At 43.0% G+C, this 14,185-nt stretch overlaps 1 protein-coding gene across 1 annotated transcript in view; it reads right to left on the bottom strand.

Annotated features, from left to right (window-relative positions):
- Positions 1 to 662: 662 nt before the first annotated feature.
- igsf9a (immunoglobulin superfamily, member 9a) overlaps positions 663 to 14,185 on the bottom strand; it is a 34,605-nt gene continuing 21,082 nt past the window's right edge. The window contains exons 10-21 of the mRNA XM_076758719.1: positions 13,856 to 13,996; positions 13,290 to 13,406; positions 11,769 to 11,919; positions 11,377 to 11,488; positions 9,638 to 9,828; positions 7,897 to 8,114; positions 7,443 to 7,527; positions 6,155 to 6,319; positions 5,731 to 5,767; positions 3,124 to 5,421; positions 2,648 to 2,721; positions 663 to 1,506 (exon numbers count right to left, since the gene is read on the bottom strand). Of these exons, the coding sequence (XP_076614834.1) occupies positions 1,343 to 1,506; positions 2,648 to 2,721; positions 3,124 to 5,421; positions 5,731 to 5,767; positions 6,155 to 6,319; positions 7,443 to 7,527; positions 7,897 to 8,114; positions 9,638 to 9,828; positions 11,377 to 11,488; positions 11,769 to 11,919; positions 13,290 to 13,406; positions 13,856 to 13,996 (3,753 nt within the window). The 3' untranslated portion in view covers positions 663 to 1,342. The remainder of the gene's footprint in view (positions 1,507 to 2,647; positions 2,722 to 3,123; positions 5,422 to 5,730; positions 5,768 to 6,154; positions 6,320 to 7,442; positions 7,528 to 7,896; positions 8,115 to 9,637; positions 9,829 to 11,376; positions 11,489 to 11,768; positions 11,920 to 13,289; positions 13,407 to 13,855; positions 13,997 to 14,185) is intronic.

The following is a 14,185-nucleotide window of genomic DNA, read 5'->3' as shown; positions in this document are numbered from 1 at the left end:
ACTCCCATAGCAAGAGTACGTCATTAACTTCCACACAAATTCATTGTGTGAGTGGATCCTTTGAATATACAGTCAACACTGAAATGACTGATCTTGGGTTTGAAACTTTGTCCTTGTAAACACTGATGTGACTGAGCACTCAAAGAACAAATTCTGCCAATTACAATTTGGCTTAAACTCGTAATTTGAATAACAGCATTTTGTAAAACGACAGCATTACTATGCAATTTGATTGTAAGTATATAAACAATAACGTGGAATGACTGTCCAGCCCGATAAGGACGTGTTCAGTACCTGCTGTTGATGTGCCCTCAAACAAGGCATTTACCACTCAACTGGTTCCACTTATCAGCGCCACTGCTGGCTCCCATGTGTCAATGTGAATGTGTGAGTGTAAAGCAGGTGTTGCTGGGAGAAAAAAAGCAGTCATCATTCAGTGAATTGGCCCTTGCTAAATCGAAGTCAAAATAAAAGCTAATGTCTCTTTTATGTCCACAAAAAATAAACAAGGACAAACCCTACAAGTTGACTTGACCCTCTTCAATTACCGAACATAATTACAGGTCTTGCTTCGCTGAACATGGAGACGGTCTGGAGAGGAAGCTAAAGCTTTCAGCCAGAGTGAATTTTTGGAATCCAAAAATCTGCTCACAGTATTTTAAGGGCAAAAAAAAAAGCAGCTAATGATCTCTGTTGGGAAATTCCACATTTAGAGACAGTGTTAAACTAAAGCCGAGCAGCAACAGTGTAGCAGAATAGCCTTTTATATTCTACTGATCTTCCTTCTTTAATGGCCTTTCAAAAATATGTGTTTTGTTAAACTCAAAGGTAATTGATGATATCTAAATACGTATTCTTCCCCTGCTTAAACCAGTCACTTCACAATGACTGAGATTGTCCCTTGCGTGTCCACTGAGTCATCCCTGGATGATGAATGCTGATCAAACTACACAAAAAATGTGGTGCATCCACGAGCACAGTGAAATGCTTTGATATCGACAGAACGGCAGACTGTCTCAAAAGAAAATGTCAAGAGCGTGATGGTCACAAAGCAAAACAAACTTTTAATGCTCTGCATAAGGGTAAAGGTGATTTTGTGTCTGAGTTACTTTAACTGAGACCCGTACTGTTGAAAACCATTATTTTTCAAGCGAGTTTAACCAAGCAGAACACACCCACCAAAAAAGATATTCTGTATTTTGGCCTTTTTTCAGTTTGAAAAAGGGAATTGAATCGGTCAGACAATAGCTCACTCTCTGCCACATGCACTTTTTGTCACCTTGTGATGCGAGTCAATAAGTGAAAGGACACACTAGGTGAGATGAGCCAAAGGCTGGCACTGTCAGAACAGCACGGTGTCTGGTTCTGGCTCAGCAGAGCAGCTGCTTTGATGCCCCTGGAGCAAAGAGAGCTGAGTGCAATTTTTCAGTGCCTTAGTGGAGCATTGCATGCTGGGAAGGTTACAGCACTGAGCAGGCTTCAGCAGATTCAATGAAGGAAGCAGGCCTGTGGGTAAAAAGAGACTGAAATTATCTTTGAGTTTCCTGATATTGTACCACAGATGTTATTTCATTAAGTGTCTGCGCCCTGTTAGTTTTCCAGAACTCTGACAGCAGGAAACACTCAGGGATTAAGGGTTGAATATTAAATATTAGTGTCTGAGTACAAACACAGGGTAGCTTGCGAGTTAATTCAAAGGAGCCAAAGAGTGAAAAGATGTCTGACCTTTCTCTTTATTTGTTTCTGAAAGAATACTAACAAATGTCACCTACATCAGCTGAAAAATTGCTCCAGTAATGGCCTGTTAAAGGCTGCTTTCCATCACGCGTGCCACGGAGCCACTGCAGGCCGCTGCATTTAAGTCCACAACTCTTGTGGGAAAAAGTTAAGTAAAATAAAATGATGACAAGATGCGCAAGCCCACTGGTTTGAATATACGTTTGAGTCAGATGTGGTGGAAATGCAACCAGGAATGCATAAAATCTAGATTTAGTTCCTGTGGCCCCATAGTTTCTGGAACTTTTTGGTTCTAATTGATGGCAACTGTTAATAACTTCAATGGCCCTGAAGAATGGAGGTCCTTACTGACTGGCTGTTTGCTAACCAATTGCGCCAATTAGCTTGCACGCTAATGCTGATATCAGAGTTGATGACTGACATTATTTCCCTTCCGAGTACTAATGGGCAAATCTACTTCTACCGGCCTATTAGAAGTTTTTTCTTCTTATATAGTGTCATTTCTCTTTGGAGTGTAGGCATAGTGAGCTCAAAGCAGGCGTGCAGTAATCTATTAATGACTATTGCTCTTCCACGCCACCCCCCTAAAAGATCTAGTCAACCCCCCTTACCAAATTCCCACCTCTGTCCAGAGACAATGTGTCCATTTTTAGACAGAACATTATCCTCATCAACTAGGGAGCATGACATCCCCACATCTTAAATAGTGAGGATTTGTCTATTGAACTGAAGATGCCATTAGGCTGAATAGTGATTAACTACACAACAATCGCGCAGCGTATCATATTGTTTTGCTTCGGCATTGTACTGTATTGATTAATGATTCTAAACAGACAAATGCATCTAGTTTTTCACCAGTGTTTGTGCCAAACCGTGAACTGCATATTAATAAGAAAAGAAAAATCCTCACCATCGTGTTCTCCAGGCTGTGAGCAGAAATCAGCAGCATCCCACTCATAATTCTCATCAACTGAGGCCTTTCTCCTGGAGAGGTCACAGAACACCACTTAGTGTATGAACACAGTTAGGATGTTTAACGCACACATATACACACTCATCAATGTCTATAAACAGCAAAGCACTCCCATTAAAGTATACATCAAGTCAGAGTTTGAGACTCTTCTCTCAAATAAGTTGCTTTTTTTCTTCTAGTAAAAGCATTTTCATGTTTGCTTCCTATGTTTACTGAGCTATTCACAGTGATACATTAATTATATTTCATTTTGTATTGTTTTGGCATTGTTCACACTCTCTTTCATATCGAAGAATGATATACAAATGGGAATTTGACACCCACACACTTCAATACGGTTTATACAAAAATATAGTACTTTGTAACAGTATATAGTAAAACATAATTTCCCTCATTCATTATGTGCTTAATACCTTTGGCTTGGTTCCACCTGGTGACTGTACTTGTCCTCTGTGCTCCCCTGGCTCTCCTCGACAGTCTCGGGTGAGCTGGTGAGGGTTGGGGAAAGCTGACACAACGACAGGCGCCCGTTAGCAGGCTCCATGCTGCCTCGGCCGCTGCTGGCATAGCTGCTGTAGCTGCTCCCGGACTCTGGCACTCCATCGTAGCCTCCCGCCTCCACCTCTAGTGCGTCTTGATCATGGTGCTCAGGCGGTAAAAATCTGGAAGCTTCCTTCATGGCCTCCAAGGAAACTTCCGCCTCTGTCATGGCCTCCTGGTAAGCAACTGGCCATTTGGCAGCATTGGGAAAGATGAATGCCTCTCCTCTTGGTTCATAGTGGCAAGGCACGTCAGGGTTTGCTTTGGGCCTGTCTGGACTGGTCCTTGGAGATAAAGGATCCACTGTAGGAGGTGAACGGGAGGCAGCTTGAGTAGCAGAAGGAGGATTTGAAGGTGATTTGGAGATCTTCCTGGTAGGGGAAGTCTGGCGTTCCCAAAATAAAGCATCTGGACGACAGGAAGATGCAACAGAGCAGTTCTCTTGGCTGAGAGAGTCTATCCACGCATCAGGGGTCAGGAAATTGCTCTCTTTCCGTCTCCTTGAGTCAAGGCTCTGACTTCGTTGCTTAGATTCCCACATTTTAGAGCTCTGGGTCACAGCTCTCTGGAACTGTGGTTGTCGAGGTTGCAGAGAGGCTGGGACCCTGATAATATCATCCAGAGAAGCAGGACTGAGGCAGTTTAAGCTTGTCCTCCTACTCATGTCTTCATACTGGCTTCTGCGATTCAGCGAGTGCCCTTGTTGCACAAGAGAGGCGATTCTGTGGTGTAGCATGGGCTTTGTAGGCTGCATTACACATACCTCCAACTCTGGCTCATCCACGCTCATCTCCACAAACACATCTTCATTATTGGGCTTGGGGAACACAACCTCCACTTTTGAAGAATCTGGCACTACATCGAGAGCCAAATGAGATCTTTCAGTATATTTATTACTATGGAAAGACAACGTTGAAAGGCTGCCATGACTAAGATTGTTCTGTCTCCATGCCTCAGAGCATGAATCATTCGTTTGCATTTCTAAGAGTGTGGATTGTGGTGAATTATCATAGCCCTCTGGTGCTGCCTCTACTCTTTCATGTCTCTGGTGCTTTGAGGAGAGATGTGGGAGAGTTAATCTGTCTTTGGAAAAACTGCTTGCCTCCTCAGATTGGAGGGGGGACTGTTTGTTGAAGGATGGAGCTGGATGATAGTCCTCGGACTGAAAACAAAAGTGACTCGCAGGTGAAGATGCATTGACGCGGGTGTAGGCTGGGAACGCAGTGGGAGGAGAGACAAGGGAAGGGGCTCCCCAGTGCAGGGAAGATGAAGAGAAGGAGCTTGGTGACCGCTCCTTGTTGCCTTGGCGGTATTTGTGTGGCATAGTGCTGCTCCCATATTCCCACAAATGTTGATATTCACCGGCCTCTCTCCTCTCCAAGTCTGAGTGCTCCCTCTTCATTTCTCTCATGGAGCTTCTTTCCAGAGTGTACTTCCAGAGCTCCCTCTCCATCTCCTCCCTCTCCTGAGCCAGTTTCAGGCAGTGACTCAGGTTTCCCCTCTCCCGCTCATGCTCCATTTGGAGAACCAGAGCGCTGGCGGTCGTAGATGGTTGACCTAGGCTGGAACGGATATGCGGGAGCACTGGAAATGTGAGAGTGATTTTTTTGTCTTGATGAGGAACAGTGGCCAAACTACTGTTTGAACACATGCTGCTGAGGTCAGGAAAGCCATCATGGCTTGCCTTCTGATCCAGGATGTAAGGGTCATGAGGGGGCAGGCGACAAATTTGGTATGTGGAATTAGCCTCTGCTGGTTTGCAAGGTGGGAGATCAACAGAGAGCACACACGGTGCCGCTTTCCTGTCTCCCCTCTCCGAGTGCAGTGATACAGACCTTTGGATTCTCACAGGTTGGTCAGACTTTCTGCTGTTCTTGTGAACACTCATTGTGTCGCTGTCATATGGTGGGAGTGTGAAGCGCCCATCTGGACCTCTAGAGATCATCTCAATCGAAGGAGAAATCGGAGAAGACGTTGTTCTCGTAAGGCGGCCTCTGCTGTAGTTGGACAATAGATGCTTCCGCCGATGCTGATTCTCAGTGCTAAAGGAGGAACAGTCTGTCTGAGAGGAGGAGGAGGTGGTGGTAGAGGAAGTGGTGGGATAGAGGATGCTGGCTGGAAGAAGGCTTCTCTTCAACACACTGTCTGGACTGCCGGTGCCTGAAGTCTTTCTGTGAGAGAGAAAGAGGGGGAGGGAGGGGTGAAAAAAGAAAATTGTAAGAAAAACCGGAGGTGTAAGAGGGAGAGAAAATAAGACAGAGAAAATAAGATTGAGTGAGAGTGAAAGAGGGGGCGGGAGAGATGTAGACAGAGAGAGACCAATACAGCAGCAGCAGCAATAGAAGAAGAAGAAGAGGAGGTATGATACGAAATTGGAAATAACTGAAGTGCAGGCGTTTTCAACATATTTTAGTTTGCAAGCGATGCAGAGGGAAAGGTCAATGGGAGGTATTACAATGAAATGATAAAGGGGTACTTACATCGATGGAGAGCATTTATAGATGGCAGGAGGGGGTTCTGAAAGGGAGGGAGAGGGGCAAGATGGTATCTGACTCATTAGGATACAACTACGCTGACCAAGAAGTAAAAACATAATCAACCCTAATAAGAGCCCATTAAAGGGCCCGAGGCACCCAGGCTTGTCCAAAAAGTTAATTACACTTACATTTATCAGCCACTAATGAGAAATTACCCTAATTAGCAAGTAATGTAAATGACATCAATAACTTTTACAACTGAATGGACGAGCGGGGGACAAGAGGAGCGCCAAATCCATGCAGTGGGGTATGATTTATATAATGGACTGAAAGTGCCTTCAATATTTTATTGAATAAATGATGATATTCATGATGCAGTTCATCAAAGTGAGTGTCTGCTGAGTCTCTGGAGTGAGGGGCATTTTACCATCTTTCTTTCTGCGACGCTGGTCTCTCTTGCGACTGATGACACAGGCGGACCCCAGCAGCAAGAGCAGTGCCAAGCACATGAAGGCGGCCCCGCCCAGCACGCTGGCCAGTAATGGCTCTGGGAACTCCGGGAGCCGAGATGTGGCAGGGGAGATCTCCATCCCTGTGACATCATTTCATCAGTGATATATCTATTAGTCAATAAAATGAAAAGCAGGCTAGGTGGGACTATAGTGTCAGCAATAACCATAAAAAACTACTAAACAATTCCTTTAAAGAACCAGAAAAACAGCATCATAACAACAAAAAACAAGATAACGCTCAGACTAAGACAAAAAGATAAGGTAAATGATGCAGATACCATTCGTCCTAATTTTTCTTTCTTACATTTTTCTATATTTTTATAGTTCAGTTTTATAGTTAGTTAGTTAGTTAGTTTAGTTAGTTTTACAGTAGTTTTTATGTAGCACATTTTTGAGAAATAAGAAATGTAGTGCTATTAGTTTTTAAGTATTTATTTTTTATTTGTGAATATATTTATTATGTAATATTATTTATATATGTCATTTTTAGAAATTTCTATTTCAATCTATAATTGTAAGTATTAAAATACATTTTAAATATATCTATTTATGAATTCTAAAATATCATCATGCCACACAATCATCTGATCACACTTGGCTGACTCACATGTACATTTCATGTTACTAGCATCTGTTAGTCTGTTACAACGACAGTAGATACAGTTCATTTCCATCACAAACAAAGACAAATAACACAAGATTGCTACAAGGTTTAGTATAACCAGCTAAGTGGATCTAGTCTCCAATCCATGTCCCTGGTGATCATTATCAGCAAATCGTAAACTTAATTGTTTTGCATAATTTACTCAGCCAGACTATATTTATCAGCAGAGCTATGTTAAACAATATAAAATCCTTGGGTGATACAAGTGGGTGTTGTAGATCCCTCTGTTTGATAGCTCTATACCATATCTAATGAAAAATTCATGTCACATTCACATAAGAATCAGAAGACCAGTACAACTTCTATTGCTAACTCTTTTGAGAAGTTATTAGTGGAGCTATTTCTATCATTCAGGCTTCTAATGGACAGCGTTCCCCAGGGCCCTGCTCTAATTTTGGTCCAATGCTGGGAACAGAAGAACGGGAGGAAATAAAGAAAGACAGAAAAGAGTTAGAAAAGGAGACTGCAAGAGGAGGACGGGTTGAATCAGAGGGTGGGGAGAGAATGTGGTGGGGGCAAGGTTGCTCTCGAACACCTACCCATGGTGGAGACATTGACTGATGGACTGGGCTCGCTCAGCAACTCCCCTCGACGAGATAGCAGCCGCAGCTCATACACAAAGTCCTGAGACCAGCATCCGCACACACACAAACGCACGCATACACACATACACACACACAGAGTGGGGAGGACAGAGGATGAAACCACACTTTGTCAACACGGGACTGTGCCTGCAATGCTAATGAAGTTCATTTGAATTTGTGTAGGCCCGTATAGGAGAGAAAAAGACGAACGAAACGGGCGGAGAGAAGCACAGACAGGGCACACAGATTGAAAGATGACAGAGAAGTGATGGCTACCATGTAGTGTGCATAAATGAGGGTCTACAACAGTAAAACCACAGAGGTATACCCCAGATAAAAACCTCCAAGGCATTCAACAAGCAGCGTGGACTGATTAGTCTCAGAGGGAGGAGCACAACTGGATTGTTACCTTGTGCAGACCCGGAATGACTATCTCACTGCTGTTGGCACTGATGTCCTCCTCCAAATTAGACCACTCCCCTTGCTCGTTGCGGGATTGGAGAACAAAGCCTGTGATGGGAGGGTGCTGAGCTTCAGGAAGGGACCATTGCAGAACAACACCTGCTGAGCCCAGATTAGCTGACAGCGACGCTGGGGGCATAAGTTTACTTCTCCTCAGTGGAGGATCTGAAGCAGATGGAATAAGAAAGACCTTCAGTCGATCAGGCGGATACGTTCTGGCGGAAAAATTTAATTACATGGGAGGAAACTGCTACAGCCACAGATGTTCAACCTTGAGAGTGTGAGGGGAGAAGGGTTGGGGTTGATGTTAGTTCTTTGCAGAGTCCCAAATAAGATGCAATATACAGTTAATTGACCAGTTTCTTAGCTTTGATCATACCTAAGGCAAACCTGGTGTGAGGTATGATTACTAAATTTCAGGTATTTAATATTGTGACATCATGAACATTTGAACATCCCTGCTGCCGCATGCTGAATTTCCAAATTCACATACCATTAAGTTGATAAGCTTACAATATGACGATGATGATTGATTACGCATAAACGTTTAATGAGGAGATTTTCCCCACTAAATTTGGCATGGTGAGGCAGACAGGGCCTCACAAACCCTTGAGACCACAATCTAAATGTTATTTTTTTACCTCTTATGCAGGAGCAGGATGCATCTTCAAAGGTATTATCGTGATCTCTTAGATGTCCCAAGGATGTCTACTCTCTGCCAGGAAAGATAAAATGTTTCCAGGGGCAATATCAACAGGTAACTCACAACATTTCCACAGACTACATCATCCACTGCCATAGGCTAGGGCAGATAACTAAACATACCTAAATGCACTGGACGTCCAGCTAAGAGGAGAAGAACACTGTGTGGAGACATTGGATTTGAATGTTGAGTTTGCCCCTGGGCGAACATTTGATCACTCCATGACGACTGTGGACATCCACAAGATCATGAAAACACCTTTGAAGATACAACCCCCTGCTGGGTGACAGGTAACATAAGACTGTTTACGCCACATTCACTGTGTGAGGCTGTGTTTAGGCACAGCAGTGCTTTGAAGCAAATGCTGACACTGTCTGACAATGTTAACATGCTGATCTTTAGAAGGTATAATTTACTGTGTTCACCATGTGAACAGCATTTATTTATTTTATAAGTACAGTTGACAGACATGTTGTTATGTCATTTTTCCCGAAAGGGAGATGAAGGTGTTGACAGTTTCATGGCAATCCATCCAACACTTCTTCAGAGATTTAAGTCTGAAGATTCTCTTCAGGCTTGTGTTGGGAATGTAGAGTAACGTACAGACTACTGAGGTCACTGATGAGACGGCCACTGTGATGGCACAGCGGTGTTGAAGAGTGGTGTTTCCTTCTGGAACAAACAATCTTTGGCTGAGTGCAGACATCGGCTTGTAGCTTATCAATCACACAATAGCCAAGTTTGATTTTGTCCTTTGGGTGAGTTACTCAGGGAATTCACTTTAATTAACTACACTTGATATAATCTGCTGCTGGCAGCGTTTGTTATTTCAACCGGTGAAAGTGACGGTCAGCGCCGGCTAAAAATGAAAAGCCTGCTCGCCGAGTGTTTTGTGCGTCGTTCAGTGCTAATAAAAAGACTGGGGAGACATACAAATCCAAAAAGGATCCAGCTGCTGAAATCCAAACTGAGGAATGGTACTGACCCAAAGTCCGGGCAGTGGCAATCTCACTGAAGGGTCCTGTGCCTATTTTATTGTGAGACAGGATGCTGAACTGATAGACGGTGGCAGGGGACAGGCCTGTCACCTGCAGCGTGGTGCCAGATGAGGGGGGCACAGGCACAGAGAACCAGTCCTGCTTCCTATCATTATCACTCTCTGAAATCCTCTTCACCCTGCAGAGGGGGAGAGACCGAGAGAGAAGAAGTGAGAACAAAAGGGCGGTGGGGAATTGTGGGAGTCTGGTTTTATGAAACATGACAGAAAAGTAGGTTTCATTAATCATTCACACTCATCATCAGCTCCAGATTTTGTGTCAGAGACAGCAATGATGTATCCCTGCAATTGCACACAGAGCTCGCAACTCCAATTATGATGATTTTCATGTTCCTACCGGAGCTGGGGTTGTACACGCCCATTTTGTACAGAACAAATTACTTGACCCGGGGCTAAAAAAACCTATTCACCCATTCAAAACGGGAGGAACTTAATTATTAATGTCACTCTGAAGCCTCTTTTTTGTTTCTGAAGATGATAGCTTTGACTCAAGAGAAGTGTTAGTTTATGGGGAAAAGAGCAGAACATTACTCACTCCAACACTCTTTTTCAACACTTGAGTGAAATTCACATTTGTCATGTTATTGTGATATATAAAGCCGGTCATATTTGTAAAGCAAAATGCAAGAGCAGAGATTTGTTTTGTTTTCTCAGAGGAAAGAGATTTTGTGGGTGCCTTTTCTGTTCTGTGATAACCTTTTTGTTTTTTTTTTTTATTGTATATGGTTTGAATATTTGCCCACAGAGCTTCCAGAACTGTAAAACAACTGCATGATCGTTATAATTTCATTTGTTGGCAGTCACAAAGTGCCTGCACGACCCTTTCTGCTATCATTTTCTGCCTTCATAGGGAAAAAAAAGAAGATTGCAGTTGAAATGTCCGGGGGGAAACATTGACATTATGTCCTGAAAAACTTCTTACGGTACAGAAAAAGTGTTGATCTTTTGCTTTTCTAATATTAGGGAGTGTATCCATTTTGACTATCCCTCTTAATCTCTGGTCAGAACATGTCAGGGTGTCAGAGCGAGGGGTAGCTGAGGTTGCTGATTCTATTTTTACAGTTTTGATGTAATTATATATACTTCTGCGCTGCTCTTTGCTGCAGTGACGACCCAGTTCCCTCTCAGGGATTAAGACAGCTCATCTGATCTTCATCTGATGTACCGTTCCCAGGTTACAATGTGATTAATATGAGCATTAGGAGAAGTTTTGATTTGATTAGTGAATCGTATTTATTTATTTATTTTTTTAACTTTTACTTTAATAAATATCCCATACATTATGACTGTAACACAGGGACTTTTGGTGCACCTCTTCTTTGAAAGGATATGACAAATAGTATAATATGCAGCCCTGTCTTTCAACACATCACAAGCATATCTAAAACACAAAAGACAATCACCTTTGATTTGTGAGCCAATATTAAAGTGCTGATTCACAAGAAACAAATGTATTACGCTCTCTTTGGTCAGTAACCTCCAATTGTAGCTAGCATGGTCACCGCATTATAAAGCTATGCTCTGCAGCACCGTTTCTTATTGTAGCTGCCAAGAAGTGATAACAGATAAATGAATTCCTCATCGCAGAGATCAATAGAGTAATGCCAGCGCTGTCGATGGCTGCCATGGTTACAGCCCAAGAAGAAAGTGGGAGGCTTTACACCCACCAAACTGAAAATGTCTGTGCTGATCCTCCATCAAAGCCTGCCTCCCAGGAAATGTTCGCCTGCTTCACCCCTGGAGAGACGGACAGAGAGGTAGCCACATGGGGACTGGTTCCTGTAATGGAGGGAACGGAGAGGAGTTTCTGGAAATCGTCCAGCACTTCAACTACCTGATTCTGCTAAAGTTTAGAGGCCAACTCTAGATGTACCACATTTATCCGTTGGAGGCGGATTGGAGGCACAGGCATCCAGCCTGCGCTGGGTATAATAAAGGTTTGCACAGGTATGAAGAAAAATTTGGAAAAAAATACATCTGAATGTGGACAGCTCACATAACAGGAAAACTGACTTTTGCTATGGCATTCTCAGATAGGACACCTCCTGTTTGCGCTCACCCAGGACAAAGACTTGTGTGCTGGCCTTCACCGACGCGACACGGTTAGCAGCGGTGCACTCCCACGTCCCGTGGTGGTCCTTGGTGAGAGGCTGCAAGAGCAGAGATCCGTTGGGTTCTATGGACGTCGGTGTGCGACGAGCCAAGCCAACCTACCAAGGACACAGAGACCTTTTACACGTGGAACAAAACTCTGTCTGTCTCATCTGTCTAAAAATACATTATGTACCGCTGAGATGGACAGAAGAAAAAATCTAATTACCAACATAAAAGATCCTCTGGTTTTCATTATATTTATCAGTATCAAGGTAAAACTGAAAATGTATTGTGATGTAGATTTTAGCTCATATTGTCAATGACCATACAGCAGGCGTGTACACGTCTACTCCATACAACAGCTACGGCAGCATGGGTTCATCTGGGCCAATGAAAGTCATTCTACAGGTTGATATGCACTCAGCATTCTGAAAGTCTTAGGACAGCGATAGTTCAGCAGCAGACTGAATTCAGAATAAAATAACTGTCGTGTTAGGTTAAAGAGTACCTTGACTCTAAATTAGAGTTAGTAAGTTACACAGCACACAATCACTTCGTCATTCTAACAGTTTATTCTGATCCCTGTGTCTGGATTTTATTGCATGTTTTGAATTTGAAGTGAGTTAAAGTTGCTCAGTAAAGTGCCAATTTCCTGAGCAACTGCTCAATAAATCTCTATGGAGGAAAAGCACAATGCACTGTTCTCAGTGGGTTGCACTTCTGACCACATTCATCATTGCATTGTGAAGTAGCTGTACTGTACAGGTTCTGCACAGAGCATGTTGATGGCAGCACTAGCAGAACTTTCAGCACTGGTATAGTTACTTTTACTTCTGTAAATGAGCTGTAGTTCAGAGTGAACTGGGATATGTGGACAGGGGGATAATTACAAGAGGGATCAGATCAAATCCTTCTGATCTGATAAGATCACTAAGAAGTGGGCTGGCTTAACGAATACAGCTCAACATATTGTCGAGCTGTAGAGGACAATCCACGCCTCCCTCACCTGTGGCATTAGATCAGGAGCAGGAAGATGAGGCAGAAATGAATAAATGAGATGGTCTTTTGGAAATCTAAACAATGCTTTTGCCAGTTGACACACCTACTATATTACACTAGCTATTATGGTCCTTGAGCCAACAGTCAAGTAGCATTTTAGATGAGTTGCTGTCTTAGTTCATCACCCAAAATCACACTTAATTAAATAATAATAAATATACCAGGACATAAGTGAACAACTGACAAATGGAAAGAGGATAGGAAACTGTGACACTGTGTACATATTTTCTCCTTGGTTTTGAATAGTGCAATAGGACAGCCATAAGAAAACCAAGATGAAACATCACAGAAGTGTTGTGAAATGCAACTGTTACAGCGAGAGCAAAGAAAAGCAAGAAGAAAAAGGACTGTCCTTGTAAACACTTGCAGAGCCATGAATAAGACTGCTTGCAGTATGAATTGTAAAAACCTGTACTGGGTTTTTTACCTTGGTCCAGGTCACTTTAATTGTTGGGTCCTTGCTTCCTTGACATGGGATGAGCAGGGTTCTACCAGCTTCCTGTTTGTACTGCTTCTCTGGAGTGATGCTGAATGATGGGGGGTCCTGTGAATTGCCAAAGCAATATAGCTGAATCAAGGAGATTGCCGCAATGCCAACAATGGATTTTAAGACTGGATTACTGCCGCTTTGGACAAGATTATCTTAATAACAAAAGGATTAGCCACACAATTAACTCCCCACTAGTGGAGCCATTGTAGTGAGTCTGAGTTGACTTCCATTAATGCCAGGGGACTCACACGTCGGAGCGAAAAGGTCAATAAAATGTCATTTCTGTTAAATTTTTAATTCGCTATGACAGATGCAGTTGTGGCTAATTAAAATGCATGCACGGTGGTGTAGATAAACAATTTAGTAGAAGTAGAGGGGCAGATTCAATGGCAGTTTCTGAGCATCCTTGGCATTACTGACCAACAAATTCATGTTTGTGGTGCAAGGAGTATAGTCTGACCTACTTGAAATATCTTCAATGACTTAAATGAGTACATACTAACCTGCAGAATGACGTTCGTTGGCCCAGATGAACCCATGCTGCCGTAGCTGTTGTATGGAGTACATGTGTACACGCCTGCTGTATCGTCATTGACTGTGGCCATGAACAACGAACCCTCTGGAGTCAAGGTCCATCCTGGATACTGAGAGAAATGCACAATGCTCACAGAACTCTGACAGCTAGAAAGAAAAGGAACTAGCACATGCAGTATTGAATTATACGTAACTTAGATGGAAGAAAACATTCAGTTAAAAGAGTGCAAAGAGCTTAAAGAGCAGGAAATCTGTAACCACTCCAAAGCCACATATGAGCTCCTCAGCTGTGTTTGAAG

The sequence above is a fragment of the Chaetodon auriga genome, chromosome 19, assembly GCF_051107435.1.
Source record: "Chaetodon auriga isolate fChaAug3 chromosome 19, fChaAug3.hap1, whole genome shotgun sequence".
NCBI classification, from domain to species: domain Eukaryota; kingdom Metazoa; phylum Chordata; class Actinopteri; order Chaetodontiformes; family Chaetodontidae; genus Chaetodon; species Chaetodon auriga.
Note: the sequence above shows the minus strand (reverse complement) of the source record. Positions and strands in the feature narration are given on the sequence as shown.